At 35.8% G+C, this 14,494-nt stretch overlaps 1 protein-coding gene across 4 annotated transcripts in view; it reads right to left on the bottom strand.

Annotated features, from left to right (window-relative positions):
- The window catches only part of TRAPPC8 (trafficking protein particle complex subunit 8), a 49,553-nt gene that overhangs the window by 17,694 nt on the left and 17,365 nt on the right, over positions 1–14,494 (bottom strand). For all 4 annotated transcript variants that reach the window (XM_072329741.1, XM_072329742.1, XM_072329743.1 and 1 more), the window contains 12 exons: positions 13,010–13,125; positions 11,761–11,911; positions 10,405–10,505; positions 9,439–9,544; positions 7,830–7,961; positions 6,493–6,717; positions 4,414–4,522; positions 3,520–3,714; positions 3,210–3,340; positions 2,162–2,236; positions 1,411–1,537; positions 278–435 (listed from right to left, as the gene is read on the bottom strand). In XM_072329741.1, coding sequence (XP_072185842.1) covers positions 278–435; positions 1,411–1,537; positions 2,162–2,236; positions 3,210–3,340; positions 3,520–3,714; positions 4,414–4,522; positions 6,493–6,717; positions 7,830–7,961; positions 9,439–9,544; positions 10,405–10,505; positions 11,761–11,911; positions 13,010–13,125 — 1,626 coding nt within the window. The remainder of the gene's footprint in view (positions 1–277; positions 436–1,410; positions 1,538–2,161; positions 2,237–3,209; positions 3,341–3,519; positions 3,715–4,413; positions 4,523–6,492; positions 6,718–7,829; positions 7,962–9,438; positions 9,545–10,404; positions 10,506–11,760; positions 11,912–13,009; positions 13,126–14,494) is intronic.

The following is a 14,494-nucleotide window of genomic DNA, read 5'->3' as shown; positions in this document are numbered from 1 at the left end:
CAAACATAACAACATATTTGCCCCTTGCATATACCCCGTAGTAATTTGGCTATAAAAGCCACAAACTAAACATTCTAAAGGGACAACTTCAGAACATTATAAATTGGAAGGATTCAAGTTTCTCTTGGAAAACAAAACAAAGACTTGGCATTAACAGGTCATAAATTAGCATGAAAAACTTGAATGTTAACAAGGTTTATGAATTTGTTGTTTGAAACACTGTAGCTCTAAATTTAGCCAATTGTTCAAACCTATGAATAGAAAAATTACTGCGTACCTCCAATAAAGGCATTTCTTCTGTAATAATGGGATCTAAGCGTCGGTCAGGTCCATACTTAATAGATGTTTTCTCTTCTTTTGTGTTATTAAGTCGAGGCCCTTGGATTTCTAAGTCTTGTCGTCCTCGTACAGATAACCCATTGGAGACAAATTTCCCTGAAAGAATTTTTACAAGCCTTTTTTTTTTAATACCTCAAGTAACTTTTTCTAAAAAGTTTTTTTTTTTTTTTTGTCACTGTGGACTGACTAAGCAGCATCACTAACAGAACTACAGTGACACAGATCACATTGTTATTGCAAGTTAAGAGAGCCCAATACGCATTGTTGTAAACTAACTCTGCCCTCTATAACTGCTTGCAATCCCGGCAGCTTACAAAATAGGAACACCAGATTGAGTGGGAAAATGGCTGAGTGAATGTGATTAATTAATTTAATTTTCTAATTTCCAAGCTAAAAGAAAAATAGCATCAACCATTTCCTTTCAAAAACAGGCCACCATTCTTCAAATTAATTTTAATCCAGAGATTTAGCCATAAGATTTCCACTTCAGAGATTGCTGATCAAGCTTTATTATTTCTTTTAGACACTTTCAAGTATGTAGTTTAATTCTCTTTTAATCCAAGAACTAAATTTCCTAAAGTGTCAGATAAATGTCTTAAAGCAGATTAAGCAGCATGCAATTAAAGCCTTTATACACTAATATAAAGGAAAGAAATAAAAACAAGAAGAACTACTATCGGTTAAATTTACATGTGTCTATTTATACCAAGAACTTCAGTGCAACACTGAGACAGAAGTCAAAAAAGCAGGCGGGGGGGGGAAATAAATGACAAAGGAGTCAATACTTGTTACAGATATGCCAGATAGAATCTGCATTCTGATTTAAAAGTTTCAGAATTTCCACAGATTTAAAAGTAGCACAAGAACACATCTGGCAGAAGTTATTTCCTTTCTCCTGGGATTCCTACAGGTGTCAACTCATTACTTTCCTGTTCCAGTTATTTCCCATTTCTTTATCTGAAGACAGACCTTGCAACATAATAGTCAAACACTAAACAGGATTTGGATCTACTTCTTGGAATCCACAATCTCCCCTTTCCAGAGACACGCTCAAGGGAACAATGTACTTACCTGACTGTAATCCAATAGAAGGATCTATCCCATCTAATGTCACAGTACCCTGAACAGTGCCAAGATTATAAACGACTCCCAGAATATGTAGCTCCCCTGTTTGATGGGGAAAGAGCTTTAGTCTCGCCTGTGGAGATATGTTAAATTTTTGTTGTTGTTGCTACTAAAAAAGTATTATTACATTTAAACGTCCAATTATTTAAGCGAATCATGGCTACTTTTGATCACTTATAGTTGCATTAGAAGCAACCACAGACAATAAGTCATTTATTGGGAAGTGTCTGTTACATTAGGAAAGAATCTTAAGTTGTAACAAAAATGAAAGTGAACAGAGGCAGAAAATCAGAAATGGTTTGGTTGGAAGGGACCTCTGGAAGTCACCTTGTCCAACAACTCTGCTTAAGCAGGGACTCCTAGAGCTGCTTGCCCAGTTAGGTTTTGAACATCTCTGAGGGAGACTCCACAATCTCTCTGGGTAGCCCATGCCAGTGCTCTGTCACCTGCACAGTAAAGGGTATTTTCTAATGTTCAGACAAATTCCACATTTCAGCTCATGCCCAATGCCTCTTATTCTATTATGTTTTCCTTTTGGATATTTATGCACATAGATAACGTTTAAAAGATCCAGTTCTTCACACATCAGTAACATTTCCTAAAGTTTACTGCAAGCTCAGGTTGTGAGTCTGTATTCTACCCTATTTCAAAGTTTTAAGAACAGTCTTTTCAGTAGTGAACAAAGTACACTACTTACCATTTTTGTCTCCTCACTATTAATCAGAAATTCTGCTATTGCTTCTGTTCCTATCATATCATCATCACACATCCCCTGAAAAGAAAAACCTTTTCAGATATTACTCCTGAGCAGAAAAAGTGCCATTAAATATTATTTCTTGCAGTGTTCCTAGAACATTCAAGAAAAAAGAAAGCCTATTTCAGACAGCAGACTGGCTTTCTGAATTGATGTTGCAACTGAGAGTGCAGCAAACACTTAAGAGAGAAATTCAAGACTTCCTGGTGATTAGAAATGGTTCAAATTTATATTTTCACTGATACACAAGTATTTATTGTATCATTACAGTAATAGTGTAGACCAGATAGAAGGGCAGACGTATGGTAATCATTGAGACTTATTCATATGAAACCTTATATGTCTAACCTGCAGCATGTCTACAATCACTAGATTATAAAAAAATTGTTCAAGAACCTACATTATTAACAATTTTACTGTAATACTCCATATTAGAATGCATTAAAATTATAAAAATATGGTATTTAGAAGAGTCCTGAAAAGAGAAGTTTTAGCAATATTAGTTTGAATGTCAAATTAAACAGTAATTCGCAAAGCACCAAAAATACTAAAAATATTAATTTTAAATTCCAGTAGAGGTATCTACCTGTTCCTGAGTTACATCAGCACCATTTCTCAGAACACAGAGTCTTTGCTACATACACCGCAGTGAGCATAAGAAGGATTAGATAAAACATTTCTTAATTCTGCCAGTCATTTCTGGTGGTCAAGGTGCCTATTTTGGCTCAGTAAGTATGCCACACATAGAACAAGATGCTGAAGTATTTTGCTTTGCATTAAGCCTTACAATACTCATTACAATGCTTTGTGCCCTGTGGATGTAGGAGAACTTAAGCGATTCATGAAGATTCATAGTAGTAACTTCCCTCCTCCCCCTCTTTTAATTCTACACTGCAGTCAGCTGTTCTTACACTATGAGAATTTGAAACCTTACATTCCATAAATGTAGTTGTCAAGTTTAGGTTGAAAAAGACAAAATTCTTTCCCTTACCGGATCTTTTGCTGCTCCCTCATGTTTAGTACTTGAGTCTCTTGGCTGAAACTTCCACAGCAGTGAAAGGTCAGTCAACAGAAGTGGAACCTTCAGTGGGTTTCGGAAGGAGACTTCTACAGTTATAGGTTCTATTAAAGGAGTGAGAGAAAAATAATGAAAATGAACTATCCCCATCACAATCTGAAAGTTCAATAAACTCAAAAGGCCAACCGCATAAAAACTTTGTTTTCGATCAACAGCAGTATAGGAAACAGTACAAATATAATCCAGGGATAAAGTGAGTTAAACGAATACATTCCGTCTTTACCTTCTACAACAGCAAGTGGAAATCTGGAGTTATCTGAATAGCGGTTTAAACAAAACTGTGTTGGTTGAAAGTTTGAAGGTATTGCTCCTTTGTTGGTCACAGACACAACCTGCTCCTCAAGTTCCTTCCACTGTTGTGATGATTCTGAGTCATATTCCTGATCCAGACTTACATGAGTTGCTGCTTGCTTTTCACCTAGGAAGAATAAGGCAAGTGGTGGCATTCAACAGCTGCAAAAAGGACTGCACTAACAATTTGGTAGGTGTTGTTAAAAAACAATTATTTTCTCAGTCACTATCATGTCCCAGATTATTCAGCTACTCATTGGATTGACAGACATTTTGAAATGCACATACGAAAGACAACACTGATGATTATTTGAGTATATTTTCATTCCCATCCATCCCATGATTTTAGCATGCTATGTGGCATACTCAGCTCACAATTAATTTTCAACTTTGGCCAGCACTCAGTCCCACAGTCTACATAAGAATTCCTACTCAAGACATTTTACATTCAGGAATCATAGTATTTCAAACACTTCAAACCAGACTTGAAAGCTCATTTCTAGTACCAGCACTAGCACTTAACATTTGCTCAACACTATAAATCCTTTTCATGAAGTTCATCACAAACTTGCACTGAAGCTGAGAAAAATAATGGCATTCAGCACATTTGCCTATGTAGATTTCATATCCATACAGGAAGTCTGAAGACATTTGGAGAGTAGTTACAGAGCAGTACGGAGCTGAAGCTTTTGGTTTTGAAATCCTACTTAAGTTACCAAGCTACATTTGTTTTTAACATAACAATAGATACATATATTTTTAAGAACTTGCATATGTGTTACTTCTATAGATAAGGGATTTAAAGCTGTTAACAAAATTTTCTAACCTTCTGCTGGTCTTCGATCATGCCCAAAGAAAACACGTGTTGCTGAGCTGTTAATATATGGCAAAGGAAGTTGTGGTAAGGGACCATCAGGTGACAGCTGGGTTACATTCTGGAGTAAAGGAGGAAAACAGTGTCATGTCATTACATATGTACCTGATGTACATGTTGCATGTTAGCAGTGTTTGAGTGATAAGGAGACTGAGTTTTATGCAGTTGATATTAAAGCAGTAATACTTTTAATTGAATCATTTCATATTAACAGCTTTGAGAGTTCATTCTGCCTTGATGCTCTTAAATAATATTTTCTCTCAATAGTATCTTAACGCTCATAAAGTCTTTACAAAAAAAAAAAAAAAAAGATCTGAATCCAGCACTCAAATCATTGTTGCAGGTCCATGGCTTTTGCAAGCTTAATGATGCAAAGCTTGACTAACACCAGACTGGAAAAGCTATGTTACTATACCACCACCATTACACAGATTCTGAGCAAAGTTGACTTGCAGGCTTTAAATAAGGGTACCTTCAAAAAGGGTAATAAGGGTACCCTCAAAAAGGGTAGCAAACATGACGCAAATTCTATCTATAAGGTTTAAAAGGCAGAGTAGCTGCAACGCTACAAGTTGTGTTAAGTTACCACTACTAAACATCCTATAAGGTATATGGTATATGCTGCAACACAGAATCATCCATGAACTTCCATATTAACTCAATTATTTCTCTTCTCACTGGTGACAGGATGAAGGGAAATGGCCTCGAGTTGCACCAAGGTAAGTTTAGGTTGGATGTTAGGAAATACTTCTTTACAGAAAGGGTAGTTAAGCACTGGAACAGGCTCCCCAGGGAAGTGGTTGAGTCACCGTCCCTGGATGCGTTTAAGAGCAGTTTAGATGTGGTGCTCAGAGATACGATTTAGCAGAGGGTTGTTAGAGTTAGGGTACTATGGTTAGGCTGCAGTTGGACTTGATCTTTGAGGTCTTTTCCAACCTGAGTAATTCTATGATTCTATTATTTACTTAACAGTTTAAGATAGATTAATTTCACTACAACATGGACAGGGAGCACCAGAGGTAGTACCAGAGGAGGCTCTCTGGATTCAATTCAGTTTTCTACAGCAATACTCATTCCAATCTCTTGCTGCTGAACTGAGAAGGGGCTGCCAAAAAGCATGTTTGCAGGCAAATAAGTGTCTGTAACATAAACCTGAGCTTGAGGTAGGTGTTTGTTATTACCAGCAGTTGCAACAATTTCATAGCCTGTCAGGTAAAAATTCAAGGTATCAAAAAATCCAGCTCATACCAATGCAATAAAAGGGTGGTACCCTCCTGCTGAGGCTACACTTCTTTGAGAGGAAAAAGAAAGCAAGACTACTGCCTATGAATGTGTTAAAAAAAAAAAAAGAATTTATATTTACCAGTAAAAAAATCTAATTGCTTTTTCTAAAATATATTCAGAAAATATATCAGAAAATATTTTCCTTAAGCAAACAATCAAAATGCAGCAGCTTTAAGAAGATCCACTTTTCCTAATTTTCAGTAGCAATTAGAATTATGCTATGTGATAAACAACTGAAAGTTTATAATTCAAAAAACCTGCTACTGCTGTGAAACTTAACACTAAACACAGGAGGAATAGAGGATAACAGGCACCACAAGATCTATCAGGAACCAAAACCAAGTATTTTATCAGCGGCATCAGCACATAACACATCTATCTAATCTTCAGCAAAGATATACTATCAAAAAACTTAAACTTTTATAAAGAGATGAAAACAAAACAGATCCCTTTCCTCTAAGGGAGATCTGTCACAAGTTGCAATTCAGCCATGAAACGTTAAGTGAATAAAAACATATTTGAGGAGTCACACTAGCACTCTAATGGAAATTAACTTGATGCACACATCAGATACAGCAAGTTGTTTGAAATCTAAAGGAAAAAAAAAAGAACATATCAACTGGAGGAAAAAAATGACCCTTGCACAAAGCAGGTATGACAGAAAATCATTCAATAACACAATATAGTACTGCTGTAAACAGAATTGCTGACCACTCTAGGAATTAAGAAAAAAAAAAAGTTATTTACCTTATAAACATAGAGATACTCTCTTAAAAACGCTCCTTGCTGAGCTGGAGGTTGTTTGCTATCATTGATCAAAATATGCCTGAAGGCAGACACAGCATTATCAAGCTGATGAAGTGTAAATGACTGACGACCAATAGTGAAGTTAATATGATCTTCTGCAAGAGACCAGCCTTTTCCTTTATAAACCTGCATGGCTTGGCAATAGCAACGTAAGGCATGTTTTTTCTGCAAAACAAATAAGATTATTAACCAAACACTGTAATTGTAGTGCCAGGAGGTCCAAACAGCAGGTATTACCAACCACACAATGCTAAGCATAGTGTTTGCAGAAGAACTGTACCTCACAGTATCTGGTCCATGTTAACTTAAGCACAGAAGTATTGTTGGTTCCTACAGTACCTACAGCCCACCTTGCACAAAGTTCATGCTTTTAAATAGTAATAACAGGCAATAAGTTAACAACAAATAATAGAAGACTACTTAATAAAAGTGTTCTGTATTGCTTTAGAATAGGCTGCTAGAGGTTGCAGAGCTCTATTGCCAAGCTTCAAGACAGTTATGAAATGTATTAAATATAGCTAACTGAAATTCCATTTTCATCCAACTACCATTCTTCAAAAAAAAAAAGGTAAGAAAATCCAAAGCAAGTTAAGCAATAGTCCTGCAGTACATACAAAACAAGATTACAGTTCCATCACTGAACTCTAGAAACATCTCTGTAGAAATCAAAGAAGTTGTCTGTAGAGTCTATTATGCAACTGAGACAAATATGAAGTGTAAGACATGTTCAAATTGAGTTTATCACAGAGTTTAAGCTGCGTACACAGTCATATGAGTGAAAGTAGAAACAATCTGCATTGGTTTAATTGTTAATTGAGTCTAAGCAGTTGTAACTAGAGGCCAGTTTGTTGTGTACTAACTATTCATACACATTGACCTCTCCACTGCACATAGCTAAGACACCAGGAAAACAAGCTAAATTTTGTTATTATTCTGATAGCTGTTAGCAAAACCCTAACTTCTACAATTCATTTGTTTCATGAGATGCTACTTCATACAGTACAATATGTTATTTTCTTAGTTGGGTACAAAATTGAAACCCAGATACCCAGATATCAAAAACACATCACTAAATTTCAAGTCAGTGATTCTCAGCATCACTTCAAAAATACAGATGTAAAAGAACAATGCAGACATCATTTTTACATGATTACTGAGCTCAACACATCTAACTAACATAAAAACACCAAAAGCCATACATCTTTTCCTATAATAACATGCTGTTCAGAAGAAGTACAAAAAAAATGATATTTTCCATCTGGAAAGATAATACTCACCTGTCCTGCTTTACTAAACCTATGGCCAGCCAAAATCATATGAAACGCAAACTTTCTGACCATAGGACTCTTCATGTTTATAAAGCAGTGTGCTGCCTGCTCTAACAGAAGTGCACTACGAAGATCTGAATCCTGTTTAAAAGAGAAAAGGAGAATTAGCCTCAAAGACAAATAAAAACATAAATATAGCATTAGAACAAAACTACAGATAACAAGAAAAATTGAGAAGCTTTTTATATTTGAACATACTATATATGCATATAAAAGAAATTAAGACTGAAAGTATTTTTCCCTTTGTTACAAGTATAATCATTGTCATAACTAGATGGGCTTCTACTTCTTCCCCAAAGGAATTTATCGACCTGCTTCTTTATGAGTGGCAAGACAAAACTTTCTTCCTCTTCAGTTTCTAACCCAAATCTGAAGCATTCCACCTTTTACCCTCCCTCTAGAGATACTGCAAACACTAAGTTTTAATAGGATTGAGGAAAAACAGGATGAAATGTAGCTTAGTGAATTTAAATTACAAGCGCAAGAATTCCTTCTTATAGTGTACCACACTTCTTACCATTACCACTTTCTCCTCTCATGCTGAGACAAAGCTACATTGCTCTAACCAATCCAATCAGGATCTACTTACCGTGACTGAACTTTACTACTGTTAACAAGAACGTCCAAGTACGTGTCTGGACTACAAATACACTTGGAGACAGCTTTACAGTATCCAATAAAAATTTCCCTTGTTTCTGCCAAACAGCAATGCAGGCATACCACATAAAATTTAAAGTAGTAAAATGGCTGCATGCAACTTGCAGTATTTACTTTCCTTACTTAAATAACATCTATGCTTACATAGAATTTTTGGTACCAAGTTTAAGTCAGAAGTGACAAAATACAGCTGCAAGGAGACTAGAAAGAATGACTTACAGAACTAAGCAAATTTATTACAAGCTTAATAAATTCCAGAGAAGGTCTCAGAAATACCACATTTGGTGCAGCTGCCTACAAGGTCAGAATTAACTGCCAGTTAAGACTTCCCCCCTCCAGCCTACACAGAAGATGCTTGAAAAAAGTGCAAAACAAACATAATACCAGTAATAGCAAGACCCTTTGTGGACAATTCAGAGCTATTTCCATGCTTACTTTAAACCAACTAATACTACAGAATTATTCAGGCTAACTATCACCTACACAGTAAAATTAAAGATTCATAGCAACCAAGCTGCAGTTTTAGGTTTGTTACTTAAACTACTGGGAACGTGTGGTTACATATGGAACCGTATTCACTAAAGGTCTAGTAAGCCACACTAACATTTTTAACTGACAAGTTCTAAACTTAATACATACAAAACACAAGCAGATGTCAAATACATATTTAGCAGGTGTTTAAAGAGTTCAAGTAAACCACAGTGAGAGAGGAAAAAAAAATTAAGTACTAGTTCTTTCACCAGGAAGGTAAGTAATTTTCTTCACTTCAGCTTTATACCTGATCATTTCCTATCTTAGATAGCAAGTATCCTAGAACAAGAATTAAAATGTCACCAAGAAGCACTTAGGTAGGAGGAAAACAAGAGTGTAGAAGAAAAAGTAGAATAAGCTACTGTTTTACCTCACTGGTTAAACGAATCAGAAGAGCAGCTGCTTCTGAATATTTGCTTTGACTTTTTAAGATTTCAGCACTGAGCAGTACACAGCGTTCAGCCAGAACCATGTTCCTGAAGCAGAAATCAATAATGTTAATAACTATTTCTCAAAAAGAAACTATGAAAAACTTTACCCCTGTGAAACACATATTGACACCTGAACCATAAAGTTCATGATCCTACTATAAAAGGGGCATTTATTTCTTTTTCCATGTCAAAGACAGGAAATGTTTTTTGGATGCTTTATGTTTACAGAACAAAAAAATAACCCAGCCAACTAAATAATCTGACAAACAAAAAAATCAAACCATGAGAAAGAAGTTTAATAAGTAGTCTGCTAGGAACACCATACATCTCCTTCCTAGATAAGCTAACATATCTTACTCTAAGAGGTTATCAACATCTGATTATTTATTTATTTTAGGGCTGGAGCACCTCCTCTATGAAGACAGGTTGAGGGAGCTGGGCTTGTTCAGCCTGGAGAAGGCTGTGGGATGACCTCATTGCAGTCTTTCATTACCTAAAGGGAGTCTATAAACAGGAAAGGAGTCAACTCTTTTCAAGGGTAGACAGTAGCAGGACAAGGGGAAATGGTTTTAAGTTGAGGGAGGGAAGATTCACATCAAAAATCAGGGGGAATTTCTTTACCATGAGAATGGTGAGGTGCTGGAACAGGCTGCCCAGAGAGGCTGTGAATGCCTCGTCCCTGAAGGTGTTCAAAGCCAGGTTGGATGGGGCCCTGGGCAGCCTGGTCTAGTACTAGGATATGGAAGTTGGCAGCCCTGCTTGATGACCCTTGATTTTCCTTCCAACCCAAGCCATTCTATGATTTTATGATACAATTTATCTGGCACTACCACTGTGTAGGGAAAGAAAGCTAAGCCACGAGGAATTTCATTTTTTGTTATGCTGGTATAAAATAAACAACATACTTGCAGATATCTCGGTAAGTCTGAATTGCTGTTTCCATATAATGAGCAGGATAAGGTCTAGGAGCTCCTGGCTGAAGAAACGCTGATACTGCTGCCATTTCCTACAAAGACAAGTCAGCATAGTCACTGCAGTTGTTTTACACAAATTGTAAATATCAAAATGCTGAGAAGCATTTCAACAGCTACTAGCTCAAAATATCTAATCAATTGCTGACATTCACTGTGGAGGGTACACTTTTATAGCTGATAAAAGGTTTAATGCAACAGTCTATTTATGACTCTGCTTGGAATTAACCAGACAGCAGCATAAGTTACGCACAATTACAGAAGATTTTCAGCTGATAGCACACAACAGTATGAAGAAACAATGATTAAGCACTATAAGTCCGAGAGTCAATTTCTTATTGCAGGAATAATTTTTCCTGATAACACTGCATCTCTTTTAAAATGTTTTAAAATGCTTCCTTAAAAAGCATTAAATTCTTCTGCTTCCAAGCAAATTTTAGTTTTGTTATACTCTAATAGCTTCCTTCTTATGGGGACATAATAGCAAAGTTCTTCTACAGCAACTAAAGATTTCAAGTTTCAAGATTTAATTATTAAGAGCTCTATCAACCATTCATTAAAAAAATTAATGTAACCTCTGAGATTAGCAAAATGCAGTGCAACTTTCTGTGCTGAAAAGATACACATCTAAATAACTGTTTTAATTCAAAATAGGACTGTGAAAAGAATGTTTTCACAGTTCTACAAAGTAAAATCTGAGTTAACCAGACTGAAGTTCCAGATAACAGCTTCTCAAAGCTGTTAAAAAGCTAGTTTCTTGCTTCCCCTAGTGTTCTGACTTTTCATACAGGAAGTTATTCTAGTCTCATACCTCCACTCACAAGGAGAATTCATGAATGAGAATGTTACTGCTGATAAGCTAGAATGTAAAGATACACCCAAAATATATCCAACAAAATTCAGTAATTAAAAAAAGTACACTACCACAGTGAGAGATGTACTTGCCAAGAAGTCAATGTTTTGACAAAGTCTAAAAGCAGCACTATAAAATTATTTCCCACTTAAACTTGTCTCTTGTCTAATAACTCGAGAATAAGATCTATTTTTCCTGAAGGTTGCATTACAGATATTCTCCTTTCCATATTTTGCATTTTAAGAATTAAATCTCCAATTTTTCCCATCATAAAATAACAGCTATCAGTTTTGAGAGCACCTTAGGACTTGCTGAAGATATAGCACGTTTAGTAAAACCAGATTTGGAGGTGGACAAAAGGGATTGCACTTTGTTACTTTCAGACAAGTAGTATAGGCAACTTTCGAAAATACATATAGGTTATATGAAATACCAACCAGCGCTCCAGCTGCATAAAGCATTGCCTGATCATTTAAGAAGTCCTTCTTTGCTGTATGGTAACAGCTATAAGCAAGTTCATAGTGTTGCACCAAAAAGCATAAGTCCGCCATTTTCCGGATTTGAAGCTCAGGCGCTTCTGGGGGATACCTATGAATACAAATATTTGAATTTGAAGTCATAATTGCAAAAAATAGAGCAAGATACACTCTATTCTCATCTTGACTTCTATTCAAAGAAAAGGAATAAGTTCAGCATTGCTTCAACATTACCCAAAAGTAACATATTAAGAAAAGTAAAGCTACTTCCTTTCTGCCATATTGACTGGTTACCTGGTTGTTCAGCAAATAAGCAGTGAAAAAAGGTTTGCTATCCCACTAACTTTTAAAGAATTCATTCCTCTGAATGAAACGACAAAACAAATATTCAGTTATCACTGAAGCTGCTCAGTATTATTAGCTGCTAGAGCTAAGGAAATCTGTAAAAGAATGAAGAACAGAACTTTACAGTCTTTGAAATTAACAATAATTTGCTTGTGAGCTTTAAGACAAAGCACACAAATTTAAAGTTGTATGTAAGTTTCAGGAATCCTGAATTGGCTAGGTAGCACCCAAGAGCTATTGAGATTTTGGTGGTTAAGATCAGAGAGCAAAAAGAGTTCTTTCCATGATTAGAAATAGTCATTCATAAAGAGAATTATATTAGAAAGCACACAGAACAAGTATTCTGGTAATATTTAAGACATGTATTTACAGTAAAAACAGCTGTATAAAGTGTGATATGCCCCTTAATCTACCACTAAAATGCACCTACAGAAGTAACAGATTCAGTACTCTACTGGGTTAAGTTGCATAACCATGTGAACAAGCCTAAGAACATCTATTGCATGGTGTTTGGTTTAAACAGAAAATAATTACATGGATATTTAAATCTCTTACGGGAGGCCACATTCTTCCATTTATTAGTATTACTCTGAAAAATATGTACTTTGTACCTTAGAGAGGCTCACTGTAAATATAGCAGAAAGACGGCTCAGTAAACATTTTCTCTTTTCCCTTTTAAGTTATTGCTATGCCTTCATTATTCAAATATAGGCTTAGCTCTTTTTATGATTTCACCACCATCCCAAGCCTTCTACATATTACTGCTTCAGTTTACTTTGCAGAACGCCATTATTACAGGCTTTCCCTAACGAGGAAGGGTGGCATTTCCATTTTAGATTTAAGAATAATGACTGAAACAACTTACAGCAAACCAGAAGTATTCTTCAGTTCATTTATGCTTTTCTCTGGAACCTTACTTCCACTAAACCACTTTTTAGTTGCAGAAAACAATGATCGACTCAAGCCTTTCCTGGATATTAGCTGCAAAGAGACAACAAATTAAAAGTACTACACTGCAAAACATTACTAACATAAAGTTAAGCCCAACTACAAACCCAAACCCTATTATGTTTTCCCAAATTGTGTTGGTTTTTTTTTTCCTTAAAAAGCAAAAGAAAATAAAATTCAATAAAACACTACACTGAGTGAGTGAATCACCAACACAGATTGAAGCTGCAATTCACATACGTAATGAACCTCTGCTGTCTGAAACTGACTATTGTTGCTGTAAACTTCAGGCATAAAGATCTCAAATCTAGATGATCTTAAAGGCCCTCTCCAAACCAAACCATTTTTTGACTCTACAACATTTCAATCAAGCAAAAAAGCAAAGATGTAGATTCTAGCAAACACATCAACAGTATCAATTTTTGGTATTGGTTTAGTCTGAAATCTACACTAAATAATATATGTCAAGAGAGATCATTCTTCCCATTATCATGTGAAGTACCTACCACCACACTGCAAACAGGAAATTACCACTCCCCTTACCTAATAAAGCTACATCTCTTAAAAAGGTAATTTAAAAAAATGAAACACGAGCATCATGTTTTTCCTGCAGTTATTAGGAATGTAGTCATATATTCCTACCCATAAGGCCGTTTGCTAGGCTTTATTTCATTCTAAAACTTCCATAGTGTAAGATAGCAGCCAGCATAAACAAAGTCCCAGAACTCTAATCAGGACAGCTGAGTAGTATCAACAAGCCACACACTGAAAACTACAGATGAACCAGACAATTCAGTTAAAACTGAGAGTTCAGTTAACAGGCTGATATTTGGGTACAAGGCAACTGCTAAATGCAGTAATTTGACTGTACTAATTTAAGTCAATCAATTGCTCCAGCCTTTTAAGACCAAATAGAAGTGAAATACGTACAAAAGAAAGGATCTTACTGCAACGAGAATAATTTTAATGCATGTCCTTGCCTTAATATAAGCATGATATTTGGAAGTACGGTATCTTACCTAAGACAGACTTCTAGGTACCACACTTCCAAAAAGCATAGTTTGAAAGATTAATTCTCAGCTATTGATATCTGAACAGAATTGCACGATTTAAGATGATCCATGAATTTCTCTTGGAAATTAAAGCATGCAGCTTTTCTAGAGACAATTATTGATGGAGAAACACATGTTCAAATGTTGAAACAAAAAGTACGTTTTGGTCCTCATGCTAGGGTAGTCCAGTAGAAACAAAGAAATAATCCTGCAACAGCTCAGGCAGGCTTTCAAAATGAGCTGCCTTGCAATTAAGTTCTGTTGGTACAGGTGTTGTTTTCAGCAGTGTGTCTTTAAAGAAAACCAAACAAACAAAAACTTGAGTCTATTTCTCTTCAATTTTCTTACAG

The sequence above is a fragment of the Excalfactoria chinensis genome, chromosome 2, assembly GCF_039878825.1.
Source record: "Excalfactoria chinensis isolate bCotChi1 chromosome 2, bCotChi1.hap2, whole genome shotgun sequence".
NCBI lineage: Eukaryota > Metazoa > Chordata > Aves > Galliformes > Phasianidae > Excalfactoria > Excalfactoria chinensis.
This window is presented reverse-complemented; position numbering and strand designations above follow the sequence as displayed.